The following is a 16639-nucleotide window of genomic DNA, read 5'->3' on the forward strand; positions in this document are numbered from 1 at the left end:
CATATTCTACCACCAAATGTGGTTGAAAGTAGACAAAACTCAATGTTTTGGACCACGTTTACAGCTGTATTTAATATTGTGACTGGATTGCCCAACACACATCTTAATATCTGGCATAAAAAGGGCTTTTAGTACTATAATGAGGCCAAAAAAAAAAACAAAAAAAAAAACATGAAGGCCCAACATAAATCTTTTTTGGTAACTATTCCATAGGGTGTTTTTCTTTTTAATGTTATATCATTTCTCAATGCCAATATGAGCATTTTATAATCTCTCGCTCTCAGCTCTCCTTCCATTCAGCAATGCTCAGCAAATGCTTAACTAGTTATAAAAATGTTCACAAACATTTTATTTAAAAAGCAAAATGTGATGCATTTTATATCATGAAAAGGGGAAGGTTTCAAATAAGGTTAAAAAAAATAATACAACAAAAATATGCCTATGGATGCTAGAAAAGTGCCAAATGTTTGTGGTGTTAAGAGGTGAATCTCAATCAAAACCGTATCCCATTAGACCAAACCCTAACTGTTACAATGACACATAAAATAAATTTCATGCAGCAAATTTGGTGTACTATATTTCTCTGAGAACAGAATGACACTTCACCCAAGTACACATGATCATGTAGTTAAGGTGCTGGTAATTTTCAGCTCACATTTTTTTTTTTTTTTTTTTTTAAACCTTTTCAAGACCCTTCTATGAAAGAGACATTCATATAAACCAGTGAACTAAGGCTGACCACATTAAACCCATCCATGATTTCAAGATCTTTTCACATTAGGGTAAAACAAAAACAGACCATCTTTTATATTGATGCATTGTATAAATCCACCAAGCAGACAACTAGGGTTCTCTAGATGCAACAAGAGTTTTGTTTGAAGTGGGGTCAATATCCCACTACTGTGGTCATCATGGCACATTAATTGGTGACTTCACTGTTTACAAAAGGTCCCGTCCAAGGGAGGTACAGTACTATGCCTATTCTGTTAAAAAAGGTTGTCCTGTGAGCAGCTTTTTGTAATTATAAAAAGGGAAAACACTTAAATTTGAGAGACCACAGCAGCAGCACACTTGCTTTGTCTTTTTTACTGATCGAACCATTTGGCCACAGCATTTCTTTCCTCTTTCTTTCTAAAATGGTGGTTGGAATGCAAGGACTGGTCAAAAAGGAGAGTAAATTAAATGAAGAGAATGAAGTATATGAAGTGAGAGAAAAGAAGTATACACTCTACAGGATTTAAGGGCTTGGGAGGGTACACATACTTTTTTAACGGTGTATAAACAGAAACATTTCTGCAAATTCTTTTCTGCAAAGTCGTGTGCTTTGCAAGTCACAAAGAGGGTCTTTTAACAATCATTGGAAACAAGTAAAAAAAAAAAAAAAAAACCTTTTGAACTGACAATTGCTTTTACCTAAAGAGGCAATCATGATCACATTGGGAAACAAAAACAACTCAAATGGACCAACTGAAGCACCATAAGATCTGCTTGTCAAGTATGTATAATTTTTATATATATATATATATATATATATATATATATATATATATAATTAAAAAATCTCAAGTGAGTAGTGATTTTATGACATTAACGAGAATTCAACAAACCAGAGGCCTGTTGGACCCTAACGATAGCTAGACACTGGAATGATTCAGAGTGAGGAAATAACTCACCGTTCACTAAGAACTGCTTTCATGTGCATTCAGAAACACTTTGCTCTGAGCCAAGCGTGCCATCCATGAACACACTACAAAACTCTTCTGATGGCGACTACTGATAAAACTGAAAATTGGAGGATGTACTCAGAGTCAAGCGTGCAAAGCATCTTAAATTAAGAATGCCTTTTATATGGTCATAATACCATACATTAGACAAGTTGAAAACTCATCGAAGATCAGCATGATTACTTTTACTCTTAGATAAATCTTAAACAAGAGAACCCTACTTTAAGAGAAAGTTTTGTTTCACCACTGGTGCTTAACTTTCTTCTTAAATACTCAGCATGAACACATCATTGTAGCATTTGGGTGAATTTTCAAAATACATTTAAATCTGGTTATATACTCCAAACTAGTTACTTTAATGTTCCGTTGTTTCGATTGTTATGAAGTCCACACTATGTTACATGTAACTGCAGAAATTCCGTTTTTTGGAAAAAGATAAAAGGAACTGGGAAAAGTAAAGAAAAAAAAAAAAGTAGACCATCCATACAGAACTCAATACATCAAATTCACACCAACAACGCGGAGCTTCTCCACAGGTAAAAGTGAGGAGGATATCACACTTCTCTTTCTGACACACACAAGCATACACACACACACACTGTGGGTCCTAAAAGGTCCCCGACTGTGTCCATACCCCTGAACCCTGTAAATTTCGTTGTGGATAGTGCTGTGCTCCAGAAGCTGTGAGATGTCTCGAGTTAGCCTGACTGGGTCTGTCTGTTCTCTGGCTGTGCACTCGAGACGACTGGGCCAATCTGGAGCCATGAGCACCTTGTGTGTGGGGTACTGCAGTGCTGTCCATTTTAAGGTGTCCTACACCTCTGGTGGGTAGAGAAAGAGCAGCTGACAGGGTGCTGTCACACAGTTTAGCTTTAAGGCTTGAGGTGTCCATCCCACCTCCACTGCTGCTGTGAGGCTGTGGCGCACACATTGTTGAGTCCACTAATGAGATTGATACTGTAGAAGAGGGCGGGCTTTCTTGGGTGAGTGGGCTGTGTGTGGGCAGCTTTGAAGGATAGTAACTGGTCCTCCCAGAGCTGCAGCGGGGAGGGGAGGGGCTTACAGAGGGACAGAATGGAGAAGACGAGCTCTGCTGGTCATAGGCGGGGCTTTCCGAGGACTGATGGGATTCTGTTTGGAGAGGCAGCATCTGCTGGATGTTCATTAAAGACAAACGTATGGAATAATTAAGATTTGTATGAATGATGACATTATCAAAAATATGTTTTTCCTCGGTTGTATGTTGTGAATATTCTACCTGATGTGGGTGTACAGAAGGACTCTTTATGGGAGAGGCCAGAGAGGAGCTATGAAGATCATACCTGTCCATCTCAACAGCATCTATCAAGACACAGACAAGTACTCAAACTCCACAACAGCATTCTCAGATCGGTTACTGAAAACATACAGAGGGGGGAAAATTCCAATTCATACCAGAACACTTGTCACGACTGCTGATTTGGTCATTCATTCCGGCGTCTGCTCTTTTAAGGGCACGCTCTATGTTCAGATTACCCCTCAGGACACGTTCCAGAGCACCCTGTCCCTCCCTTAACCGCTCAACTGATGTAGGGACCATCCTGACAAACATACAAAAGTCATTCACAACGACTGCTCATTAGGGATCTGTAAGAATTTGTATCAAAGGGCTAGTGTTTAGCAGGACCAGGGTTATTGTCACCTATAACTATGGATCTGTGTGTTATTTTCTTACCAGTGGTTGGACTCTGGTCCGCCCAGTATTGTGGTCTGTGTTTGGTTTCCAGACCTGATGCCAGGAGGACTGACCTCCTCTATCTGTGGGAAAGAGAGCCTTTCTGGAGAGAACGAATTGTGCGGAGAGACCGAAGGCTGAAAAAGCGTGCGGGGCTGTCCTGGAGATTCTGTGCGAGGGCAAACGGAGCTGAGGTTTGTGACGAGGGGCGCTGGGTCCCGTGGCCCTTTCTTTCTTTCCCTGTACTCTAGCAGAGAGACCTAAATGGAAAGAAGGCGTATAAGAGTGACTAAAAGATGCACATAGACTATGAACAGGCATGCAGTTCTCTCCTTCAGTATAATTTCTTAGAATACACATGCATTGTAACATTCACATGTTCACATAAAGCAACACATGCATGATCAATTGATGTACAATGACATCATATATCATTTCAATGAGTATGAGAAAGATACAGCATGCAGTACCCAATGCTGCCATTTAGAAAAGCACCACACTAAATACCACCACATTAAATGCTCATATTAACCCAATTAAATGCTGTACAATAAAATAAATACATGTGCATTGTTTTTTCAGAGATGGAACACTTGCAAATCTAACATATACCATGAAAAACGCTTAAAAAAAAAAAAGGATTCTAAACTCAAGAACAAAAGCAAAGAAAAACCCACATACACATACAGACAGAATCACCATGAAAAATGTTTGTAGATTAGAGAATGAAAGCATCGGTCTTGAATGGAATACAATTGGCTCTGCAGCTGCTAGTTTTTTTTGTGTTTTTTTTAAGTTAAATTTGCTCAATACAGATGAAGGAGTTCATCATCTGGAGATGCAAATGTTATGGACATGCACACTTCTAGATGGAGGCCACTTATTTCATATTCACCATGTTCTGCCCTGGCTTGAACTGGCCCCTTACAGCTAATGCCTGGTACCCAGACAAGCCAGCCAGCTGACTACCAGCACTCACCATGACCCTCTGCCTTGAGAAAAGGGTAAAAGAAAGATTTTGCAAGAATTTTAAGAGCGAAGAAAAGAGAGAAACAGGGACCAAATCAAAGACAGATGAAGAGTTTCATGCCAGATAGAGGACCACTGTTCATGATTTAAATATATGTGAGAAAAGGAAGGTAAACAGCAGAGGTTTTTCCAAGATTTTAGACGAATTCTTATTTTATACTACGCCAAGTCAAGCAAAGTAGAAGCACATTGATAGGTTAAACAGTAAGATGTTCCCCCAAACGGTTTATATTTATATACAGGGATTAACATTAAAGGGGTGATGAATTGAGAAAACAACTTTCCCTTGAAATTTTGATATATATATAAAAGGTCATGATAATATAAGATTATCCTGTAAGTTTCAGAGCTGAAAACTTCCTTTTTAGTCAAAGAAAAGGTTTTATAGACACCAGGCCCAGAAAACGACCGTGTGCTTAATCCTTACGTAATCGCGCGACACCGCCTCTACGGCAAATGCCCCCATAAGGATAGTAAAACCTAAAATTACCTACATTGTAGAACCAACCAGCGGTCCCCACTTTTCAAAAGGCTTATAAATCATACATGATTTTATTTGGGAAAGTAAAAATGCAGAATGTTTCCTGTGATGGGTAGGTTGGTTTAGGGGCAGGGGCAGTGTGGGGGATAGAAAATACGGTTTGTATGGTATAAAAACCATTACGTCTATTGAGAGTCCCCACAAAGATAGTGAACCAGACATATGTGTGTGTGTGTGTGTGTGTGTGTGTGTGTGTGTGTGTGTGTGTGTGTGTGTGTGTGTGTATGTGCTGTAAATATAACTTATTCTTAAGCAATATTCTCACCAGTGTTCAATCAGCTTTGCCATATTTTAAATCTGCATATTAGTGATATTTTTACCTTTTATAAAGGGCATTTCCCCCCTAATCTTTTTAAATATAGACTATGCTTCAGGTTTTCTGAGAGTTCATGAGTGTATGTGTGTGTGTGTGTGTGTGTGTGTGTGTGTGTGTGTGTGTGTGTGTGTGTGTGTGTGTGTGTGTGTGTGTGTGTGTGTGTGTGTGTGTGTATGTATATATATATATATATATATATATATATATATACACACACACACACACAGAATTGCAAACTTCTTAACTAGCAATTATAACTTTATATCTCACAATTCTATGAGTCACTATGAGAACTGAGTCATAATGTCCCAATTACCTTTTTTGCGTTTTTTGTTTTGTTTTTATTCAGTGGTGGAAACAAGCTTCCATAATTTTGAGGTAAAATTGTGTCATTTATTGCCATTGTATAATATTGATGTGAGACTTTATATTATGTTGGATATTATATATATATATATATATATATATATATATATATATATATATATATATATATATATATATATATATATTTTTTTTTTTTTTTTTTTTTTTTTTTTAAGTTAAAAGTTAAAAGAAGACAGTCCCCACAGTCACTTTTTTTTACACTTAAGCGGAGAGCGGAATAGAACTTTGCTGCGAGTACATTGTACATTGTGGTCTTAAACTTACCAGTGATGTCATATTACCTCAGTGGTAGGTCAACAACATTGTGCTATAAGAACCTTTTTTTTTTTTTAATCCACTCATTTCTATAATAATATATTGGATGATACAAAATCATTAACCTGTAAATGAAAAACAAACAACTAGTATATGGACAAACTGATGTGGCCGTAGTACTTGCCTTCTTCTTCTGTGGTGGATTGCTAGGGTGAGGGGATGTGCTGCTCTCTGAAAATCCACCTCCAAACTGTGTGTCCAGATACAGTGAGAGAGAGCCAGACCCCGCCTCCATCAGCAGCCCCTGGCTGCTCATTGTGCTAAAGTCAGAGTCAGCCGTAGAAAAGCCTCCCTCTGATTGTGTGAATTGTCTATCACTTGCAGGACCAGTGGGTAGATTGGCATTGAGGGGAGAGCAGGTGTAAATGAGGTTAAACTCTGTCCTAAAGGCCTGTTCTCGTGCCTGTGCCTCACTGGCATGTGAAACCAAGGAAGAGTCACATAAAGAGGACACAACAGCTGAGCTGCGAGGAGTCCCACCACCAGATCCATTGAGAGAGTCTGGAGCACCAAGAGAGAAGTCTTCTGACACAGGAGCCGGACTTCCCCGGCTTGTGGAAAAGTCAGGGAAGGCAGTGACCCGTGATGTGAAGTCTGGTCGCAAACAGGGCTGAAAATATATATATATATATATTTTTTTAAAATCATTTTGTTTAAAGTATTTTAATTAAATATTTAATTCTGAAACATTTCAGTCCACAAGTGCCACATATTCCAAAAATGCTAAATATGTTAAAAGCTCACACATTTGGATTAATCCTGAATAAGAGCACCAGATAAGCCCAAGTTCAGCCATTCATTTTTCAAACTTGAGCAATAATGCATTAGCAATTCCATGTGCATGTATACATGTAAACTTACTTCTGGAGTCAGACATTCTGATCTGTGCACAGGAGAAGCCTCGGGAGAAGAGATATTCTGTGAAAAAGAACCAAGTCATACATTATATCATATTATATTATGTATACACGTACATACATACGTACCCACACATACATACAGGTGCTGGTCATATAATTAAAAGTTTATTTATTTCACTAATTCCATTCAAAAATGTTAACTTGTATATTATAATCATTCATTACACACAGACTGATATATTTCAAATGTTTATTTATTTTCATTTTGACGATATAACGGAGAACTAAGGAAAATCCCAAATTCAGTATCTCAGAAAATTAGAATATTGTAAAAAGACTTAATATTGAAGACACCAGGTGCCACACTCTAATCAGCTAATTAACTCAAAATGTCTTTAAATGGTCTCTCAGTCTAGTTATGTAGGCTACACAATCATGGGGAAGACTTCCGACCAAAAGACGACTATTGACACCTTGCACAAGAAGGGCAGACACACAAGGTTATTGCAAAAGAGGCTGGCTGTTCACAGGGCTCTGTGTCCAAGCACATTAATAGAGAGGTGAAGGGAAGGAAAAGATGTGGTGGAAAAAAGTGTACAAGCAATAGGGATAACCGCACCCTGGAGAGGATTGTGAAACAAAACCCATTCAAAAATGTGGGGGAAATTCACAAAGAGTGGGCTGCAGCTGAAGTCAGTGCTACAAGAACCACTACACACAGACGTATTCAAAACATGGGTTTCAGCAGTCGCATTCCTTGTGTCAAGCCACTCTTGAACAACAGACAGCTTCAGAAGCGTCTCGCCTGGGCTAAAGACAAAAAGGACTGCTGAGTGGTGCAAAGTCACGTTCTCTGGTGAAAGTAAATTTTGCATTTCCTTTGGAAATCAGAGTCCCAGAGTCTGGAGGAAGAGAGGAGAGGCACACAATCCATGTTGCTTGAGGACCAGTGTAAAGTTTCCAGTCAGTGTTGGTTTGGGGTGCCATGTCATCTGCTGGTGTTGGTCCACTGTTTTCTGAGGTCCAAGGTAGAGACTTGCGCAGGACGGATTATTCCTGCAAGTTTTTGTCCCACTCCCACATGCTCCCGCAGAAATATATATTATTTTATCCCGCTCCCGCCTGCAAACAATCAAGTTTTGTCCAGCTCCCTCCAGCAAAATCATAGAGGTAAACATAAGTATTTTTTTTAAATACATGCAAATTCTGCCTGTTGAATATATATAAAAAAGGAAAATAAAAATACATTTCATTTTATTTGCGTTTATTTAAATTAATAAACACGAACAAGGAACTTAATAGATAGCCTACAGTAAAAAAAAAAAAGTCAGAAATGTAAATAAAAAAATATATACCTATAATAATTAGGCTATAGTATAACCTAATAAATTATATAATAATAATAAACCTGGATTTATTTCATGTTCAAAGGAAAAGTAGCTTAGGGCTATTGCTTTTAGCAATTCCTTCAAACATAAAACACAAAAATATCCTTATACCTTAATAACAAAATAGACCAGTAGTTTTGCATGTTCCTTTCTTTAATAACTTACTAATATCTGTAGCACTAAGCAATTCACCGGAGTCATGCGGTGCAGAAATTGTGCCACTGTGTGGTAGGCTTGGCTGTTCCACGCCTATGAACCACGTTTTTAAATCGTTTTTATTTTATTTTAAATAAAGGTTCATTTGTTTCTAGTTATTTTATTTTGTAAGATAGTTGCACTTTGCGGGAGTCCCGCTAATAATTGTATTTTCCCACAACCCGCACACAATATCATCTTGTCTGCTCGCCCTCATCCACATTCACCCATCAAATATTGTCCTGCGCCGCACTTGGTGCAGGCCTCTAGTCCAAGGTCAACGCAGCCGTATACCAGGAAGTTTTAGAGCACTTCATGCTTACTGCTGCTGACCAACTTTATGGAGATGCAGATTTCATTTTTCAACAGGACTTGGCAACTGCACACAGTGCCATAACAACCAGTACCTGGTTTAAGGACCATGGTATCCCTGATCTTAATTGGCCAGCAAACTCGCCTGACCTTAACCCCATAGAAAATCTATGGTGTATTGGGAAGAGGAAGATGCGATATGCCAGACCCAACAATGCAGAAGAGCTGAAGGACTATATCAGAACAACCTGGGCTCTCATAACACCTGAGCAATGCCACAGCCTGATCGACTCCATGCCACGCCACATTGTTGCAGTAATTCAGTCAAAAGGAGCCCCTACTAAGTATAAAATAAAGTACATGCTCATAATTTATGTTCATACTTTTCAGTTGGCCAAGATTTCTAAAAATCCTTTCTTTGTATTGGTCTTAAGTAATATTCAAATTTTCTGAGATACTGAATTTGGGATTTTCCTAAGTTGTCAGTTATAATCATCAAAATGAAAATAAATAAACATTTGAAATATATCAGTCTGTGTGTAATAAATGAATATAATATACAAGTTTCACTTTTTGAATAGAATTAGTGAAATAAATCAACTTTTTGATGATATTCTAATTATATGACCAGCACCTGTACATACATACATAGCTATTGTTTTCTATGCCTACAACAAATCACAACAAATTGCTGTATTGAGAGAGAATTATGTGCGTGTCTTCACCTCAAACTGTAGCGGTGTATTGCAGCGGCTGGTGGGCCGGGATGTGAGTGGCGAGTACGAAAGCATGCTAGTATTTAGCTTCTCCACTTCCCCGCCTAAATAAAGCGAGCAAGGATTTAGGAGTGAATGAAGAGGCGTCATTGGAAGTTCAGAGGGCAGAGGTGGGGTGATGGGGGACAATGGTCGTAACAAGAGTTCAGAGGGTGGAGCTGCCATTTCTGGTGAACACTTCAATTTCCTCTTCTTAAATGGTCCTGTCAGCTCTGAACGAGAGACAATATAAATAAAATAACCCCCCCCCCAAAAAAAATTAGTTAGAACCCAAATACAATTCACATTCTGCTGTGAGTGGAGAAAGAGCCATTACCAGGTTTCATCTGGAGAGAGCTGCTGGTGCTGCTGGTGTTACTTTTGTGGGAAGAATTGGACTCAGTTCCATCCTCCAATAGGCCAGATAACATGCTCTCATCCAGCGCTTGTTTCATCCACCTCTGCTCAGACAGACATACACAAAGGTATGCTATGTAGCCACAATAACAATAATGCTGAGTTCACCAAGCCTTTGGGCACTTCAACTACAATTCAATCTGTCTAAAATAGGCATGTGACAGTATCAACATTTAATTTTTAGATTTTATTATATTTAGCAGATTTTAGTTTTTAAACAAGGTATACGATATTATCACAAAAAAATTTAAAACTTTTTTTCTAATAACAAAAGAACTAAACATTTAAATACAGTAAACAATGCACACACATTTTAGTAAACAAATGTTTCAAACTACAAAAAAATTATAAAGAACTATAGGTAACAATAAGGTCTCGTTATTTAAATTTAGTTGCATTAATGCATTAACTATTTAAGCATTTGGTGCTGTAAAACATCATTGCAATACAAAAATCTGAATGGCTGTTTAAAACATTTAAATATGGCTGAGAAACAGAAAGTAGCACAGCATTCTTTGTTTACGGGGTTATTCAGTGGCGTGCACAAGGGGGGACCGGGGGGCTAGACGCCCTGCCCCTTTGAAAGTTAAAGTGCCCTTTTCGATCGCATCACAGTGCCCCTGCGAACACGATTTCTACCGAGGGAGACCGGAATATCAAAATTAATTCGTAATAAATAATTATTCATAGTATTTTAAAGTGCCAACAATAATAATACCGTGAATCTTCATTATTGTGATATTACCGTATATAAGCACATCAAGCTTAAAAAAAACTAATATGAGCTGGTGAACTCAACAAATTCTTTTTCAGGAGAAACTTAAATGGCACAAAGCAATTCACTTGTTCAGTAACTTGTTCTAACCTTCTTGCAAGAACCATATGAAGAGTCAATCATAAAGGGTCTCCGGCGTCGTTCAGGGTTAAAGGGGGAACCAAAACGAACATAGTGTTTGGGGGTAGTACAGATGAGCGATGAATGAGATAGTCCTGGCAACATGTTGAGGGTGGTGGCCAGAACTGTGGGGTCAGTGGTGATGCGTAGAGGGCGTTCCATAGACTCCTCCACCCGCTCTGGAACCTTGTCATTTAACCATTCCGTCACCAGGTACTTAAAAAAAATAAAAAAATAAAGAGAGAATACAATTTAAATGAATACATTACAGCTCTGAAACATAGCTGACCACAGTATGAATGTAGCATTTTTTTAAAAGACACCATGAAATCAAAATTGATTTTTCAACATTAATCTGCCCTCATAATATTTAATCGAATTCCCGATATCTCTGGTGACATGTAATTTTTGTTGTGATATTCATAAGGTTGCTTTGACAGGGTATTGAGAAGTTAGCAAATCAAAACAATCCAATGATCCAATCTATTCTCAACGGACAAAATCATGTACAGAATCATGTAGCAAAATCAATGCTACATGTTTCACTACAAAATAAGTCCAGTGCTACATTGCTTATTATAACTAGAAGTAATGAAACATACTGTCCTCAAATCATAGTTTAATATTTTCCAGCCCAAAAAAAAGAAGGGGGGTGAGAGGGGGGCTAGGGTGTGTTTTTTCTAGAGCTAAAGCGTTTCCCTTGAAACCCTATATTAGACAGGGCGCTTGAAAAGAGGATGGAATAAATGTCACTCCATTAAAAGTGCAGGTTTTCAAAACTTAGAAGATCCAAAAAAGGTCAAAGCGTAACATTAATCCATATAAATCAAGCTGTAATCGCTTTATAAGGCAAAAATATTTAATTTAGGCTTTTATTTACATATAAACCATGGTCGGCACGTACATAGAGCATGTCACATACAAATGGTACTCGCTGCAGAGTCAAATGACGTCCAGCTCCTCCTCTCTGGAGGTCCAATGAGGTGGGAATAGTCCAGCTCCAACTCTCTGGACGTCTAATGGGGTGGAGGGATAGAGTTGTGGGTAGGGTTAGGGTAGAGTTAGGTTGTGGTTGGATATTCTAGCTCCACCCATTAGGCCCAAATAATGTTTGTAAGGTATACATAAGCTCCACCCATTTGCTCTGCAGTGAGCAGCTTCCAGTAACAAATGGTAAACATGGAAGCTCAAACGTGATTGTGAGATACACGAGAACCAATGAGGTTTATTTTAGCGGATGACAAGCAAGTTTCTAAATTAAATCGGTTAGTCATATTAAGTGATGCCTTTATGGATCTTCTAAGTTTTGGATCTTCAAGGACTTTCAAAGGAGGGAAAGAATCCTGTCAGGTTTTATTAAAAATGTCTTTAACTTGTATTTCAAAGATTAATCAAAGTCTTAAGGGTCTGTAACAACATGAGGGTGAGTAAAATGACAATTACAATTTTTGGTGAACTACCCTGGCTGGAAGAAAAACTTGATCATTAACCTGTGTAGGATTTAGTGTGTAAAATAAAATCTCACCTTTTTGGTTTTTGGACATCTGACATTTGTCTTATTACTTATCCCTGTAGAGGTGGAACCGTATAGTTCTCCATCTTGAAGATGGCCATAGTTTGGAGCTCCCTCTCCCTGGCCCTGTTCCCTGAGGGCTGCTCCTGCACTGCCCTCTTCACCCCCCACCAGAACTCCCTCTGCTGCTTGCTGGGAAAGAGCCTGCCGCTGTCTCCGAGCACGCTGGGCTGAACTGGAGCGGTACCTGGAGATACGGCTTTTAGGACGTGGTTTGGAACTACGGGCAGGTTGCGCTTTTGGGGCAGGACTGGGTGTAGCAGGGGGCTTCTCAGAGTCAATGTCTGTTGTGTCCTAATGAAGAGACAAGCAAAAGTGTGTAAGAACACAGCCATTGTGAGGTTGAAAAAGAGAAAAAGACAAGAGTAAAAAAGTAAAAAGTAACTACCACAGTGGCAAAGGAAGTGCGTCGTGTGCTGACTCCTCCACCTGCTCCTGTATTTGGTACACAGTTTCCTGCTGTAAGTGAAGGCACTTCTGCCTCCCCTGCTTCCAGTTTGGTTTCTTCAGCTGTAGTCTGCGCTGTGCCCTGACCACGTTTCTTTCTCCTCTCAAGGTTCTCAAACATGTGCATTATGGCCTCTGCTTTGCGTTCTTCACGAGACTGTGTGGAGCAAAAAGAATAAGTGGTTGATATGGTGAGTAGGGCCCTATGAAACCTATTTCATTTCATGTTATTTCCTCCAGAAATTTAGTAAATAATAAATTCTGGAAAAAATTAAAAATGTATTATGAAATGAAGGAAAACCAATGAAGCATTAACATAAAACAATTGTCATCAAATGAAATTTAACAATTCCTTGTTTTAAAAAATATATTTAAATCACTAATGCTTGAGTATGTGTAGTAGATAAAACCATGTTTTTGTGTCTTTTTAATTTTCATAAACATTGGTCCACTATCAGCCCTTTCCTGAATGCGGATGTCTTGTCCGACTCGTACTGAAATGATGCTTTGCATTTCCGGCCTCCGGTGTTTCTGGTCAAATTACCATATTTTCCAAGCTGATAATGTAATGTTAAACCTATGAAAATTAGCTCGTTTTTTGCCTTCATGTCTTTTGTCAGCGCATCTTCGCCAAAGTTTAATGAGTGCGTAGATGACACAAAGCTGTCCGAAGTTAGCTGCTACCTGCACTGACAGCATACAAGCGCTCATATCCTATGCCCTCAAAATGATTAGTGCGCACATATATCTTATAGGGAGTATGTTAACTCAAGTGCTGCAAGCAATGCTCATTTTCTCTCAGTGCTTTTCCAACATCACTACAGATTTGCATATTTTTATTTTTTGTAATGTTCAAAAAGTTTCTGTTAATTAACTTCAGACGCTCTTTTTTCCCAGTTTTGACTGTGTGTTCCTATGGAGACCGGAACAGGACAGCATTTAAATGGAAGATGGAATTCCTTGGAAGTTGGATGGCATTTTGATTAAGTGCACGGTTCTACTTTTCATTTATCCATCCAAAATTTACTGAATTCTGTGACAATCTGCATTATACTGTTTTTATTACTGGATTAGTGTTTTCCACATCTCAGAATCATCAAAATCAAAATCATAGCGCCCTAGGTGAGACTACTGGCTTTGTGTTAGAATTAAACAGAGTTCACAGATTCATAACTGTTCTACTCTGATGAAAGCTTACACGTCTGTTTGGTATTGGCGCTCCATTCTCGTCTAATTCCTCTCCGTTCTCCAACTTCACTCGGTCAATAAGAGCATCCTGTGGCACAAAAAAAAAGCTTAGCTTCATCATCATGAAGGATAATCCTCATTATCATAATTCCTCAAACTATCTGCAACAGAGAAGTAGACATGGAGGATTGTCTTTCCACAAACATGCACCTCTGTATCGCTAACTCCCTGTGTCTCATTTGCATCTTCCAGCAGTTGGTTGCTTTCGTCAGACACACTGCTTACGAGCCTGTCCCCTTCCATCTCTCTGCGTCGGGCTCGTCTTCTCCGTGTTTCTGCTCCAGGCAGGGCAAAGGGTGAAGACTGAGGGGATGGTAGTTGAGGGGGGCGGAGATTGTGTCTCTGCACAGGACAGTCCTGATTGCCCTTATGACATGCACAATCCACTTTATAATTACTGTGGAGAAAATCGGAGGAAAACAATCAATACAAACAACACTGAATCGCAGTTGATCTAAGACTCCTACTAGATCTTAAGAAACAAATTTGAGTGACTAACCAGCAGCTAAACTCGTAGTCAAAACCAATAGTGACTTCAGAATCTTTTGAGATTTGAGCAACAGCATAGATACACAGGTGAATCATCCCCTCTGCTATCATGTGCCGCACCTGTGTTAGCGCATACAAAACAACAAAGATTTGTCAGACTGTTACAGACTGTCAGAAAAGAAACTGTGAACAGAATATGCACTAATACATACTCACCTAAAGGATTATTAGGAACACCATACTAATACTGTGTTTGACCCCCTTTCGCCTTTAGAACTGCCTTAATTCTACGTGGCATTGATTCAACAAGGTGCTGAAAGCATTCTTTAGAAATGTTGGCCCATATTGATAGGATAGCATCTTGCAGTTGATGGAGATTTGTGGGATGCACATCAGGGCATGCACATCAGGGCACATCCCAAAGATGCTCTATTAGGTTGAGATCTGGTGGCTGTGGGGGCCATTTTATACAGTGAACTCATTGTCATGTTCAAGAAACCAAATTGAAATGATTCTAGCTTTGTGACATGGTGCATTATCCTGCTGGAAGTAGCCATCAGAGGATGGGTACATGGTGGTCATAAAGGGATGGACGTGTTCAGAAACAATGCACAGGTAGGCCGTGGCATTTAAACGATGCCCAGTTGGTACTAAGGGGCCTAAAGTGTGTCAAGAAAACATCCCCCACACCATTACACCACCACCACTAGCCTGCACAGTGGTAACAATGCATGATGGATCCATGTTCTCATTCTGTTTACGCCACATTCGGACTCTACCATCTGAATGTCTCAACAGAAATCGAGACTCATCAGACCAGGCATTTAACTGTTCCAATGTTGGTAAGCTTGTGCAAATTGTAGCCTCTTTTTCCTATTTGTAGTGGAGATGAGTGGCACCCGATGGGGTCTTCTGCTGTTGTAGCCCATCTGCCTCAAGGTTGTGCGTGTTGTGGCTTCACAAATGCTTTGCTGCATACCTCAATTGGCCCATTCTCCTCTGACCTCTAGCACTGGATGTTTTTCCCTTTTCACACCATTCTTTGTAAACCCTAGAAATGGTTATGCGTGAAAATCCCAGTAACTGAGCAGATTGTGAAATACTCAGACCGGCCCGTCTGGCACCAACAACCATGCCACGCTCAAAATTGCTTAAATCACCTTTCTTTCCCATTCTGACATTCGGTTTGGAGTTCAGGAGATTGTCTTGACCAGGACCACACCCCTAAATGCATTGAATCAACTGCCATGTGATTGGTTGATCAGATAATTGCATTAATGAGAAATTGAACAGGTGTTCCTAATAATCCTTTAGGTGAGTGTATAGGTGAAGCAATCCAACACATCAGCAGTTAACACCAGATTCATCTCACCTCAGCATTGGGTGTGCATGATCTTCTGATAAACCGTGCATCATTGCCAAAAGTCCGGGCATCCACACACATCTCCACTTCATTAAACTTGGAGTAGAACAGGACAAATGGATATGGCCTAGAGAGAAGATAAAAGTAAAAATAGTACAAATAATTTTGCAATAAACATTTCACAAATGCCCTGTTGAAATGAGATTCAAAGATTTAAATTTAGAATTGAGATCAGATCAAGATGATGGTGATATATAGACAGATAAACTCACACAGATGCACTTACTTTTTGAAAAAATGTCCGTTGACTTCAAACTGCTGTCTGAGCATGACTTTGCCTCTATACTCAATGATGAGTGTTTCAGGGTCTAAATTCCGTGCAGCTCTGAGAATCTTCCTATGTTTCTGTACACGTGTCACGCGCCCCAGCTGTAACTGCAAAATAATTATATATAAAAAAATTATTAATACATTTTTTTTTAAAGTACACTACATTTGGAAACAAGTTTACAATGCAGTAAGATTTACTATACAGGGTTGCACAGTTTAAAAAATAATAATAATAATTAAAGCAACATTATTTATGATAGAGTATCAAAGATAAACACATTTGTGGCTTTTACTCTGCTTATCAGTAAAACGGTTTATCTCCAAGTTTAAAATACTCAAGA

At 39.0% G+C, this 16639-nt stretch overlaps 1 protein-coding gene across 5 annotated transcripts in view; it reads right to left on the reverse strand.

Annotated features, from left to right (window-relative positions):
* Positions 1 to 1543: 1543 nt before the first annotated feature.
* The window catches only part of setd5 (SET domain containing 5), a 46941-nt gene continuing 31845 nt past the window's right edge, over positions 1544 to 16639 (reverse strand). For 2 of the 5 annotated variants that reach the window (XM_067459400.1, XM_067459397.1), the window contains exons 9-25: positions 16255 to 16403; positions 15978 to 16095; positions 14616 to 14725; positions 14267 to 14513; positions 14067 to 14144; positions 12810 to 13025; positions 12374 to 12715; positions 10819 to 11064; positions 9874 to 9997; positions 9507 to 9769; positions 6888 to 6944; positions 6151 to 6636; positions 4334 to 4426; positions 3439 to 3698; positions 3159 to 3304; positions 2983 to 3065; positions 1544 to 2877 (exon numbers count right to left, since the gene is read on the reverse strand). In XM_067459400.1, the coding sequence (XP_067315501.1) occupies positions 2332 to 2877; positions 2983 to 3065; positions 3159 to 3304; positions 3439 to 3698; positions 4334 to 4426; positions 6151 to 6636; positions 6888 to 6944; positions 9507 to 9769; positions 9874 to 9997; positions 10819 to 11064; positions 12374 to 12715; positions 12810 to 13025; positions 14067 to 14144; positions 14267 to 14513; positions 14616 to 14725; positions 15978 to 16095; positions 16255 to 16403 (3564 nt within the window). In that variant the 3' untranslated portion in view covers positions 1544 to 2331. Of the gene's footprint in view, positions 2878 to 2982; positions 3066 to 3158; positions 3305 to 3438; positions 3699 to 4333; positions 4427 to 6146; positions 6637 to 6887; positions 6945 to 9506; positions 9770 to 9873; positions 9998 to 10818; positions 11065 to 12373; positions 12716 to 12809; positions 13026 to 14066; positions 14145 to 14266; positions 14514 to 14615; positions 14726 to 15977; positions 16096 to 16254; positions 16404 to 16639 lie in introns of those variants that run through there. The other 3 variants (XM_067459399.1, XM_067459401.1, XR_010908595.1) reach the window with 3 other exon arrangements.

Source organism: Pseudorasbora parva, chromosome 12, assembly GCF_024679245.1.
Source record: "Pseudorasbora parva isolate DD20220531a chromosome 12, ASM2467924v1, whole genome shotgun sequence".
Classification (NCBI taxonomy): Eukaryota; Metazoa; Chordata; class Actinopteri; order Cypriniformes; family Gobionidae; genus Pseudorasbora; species Pseudorasbora parva.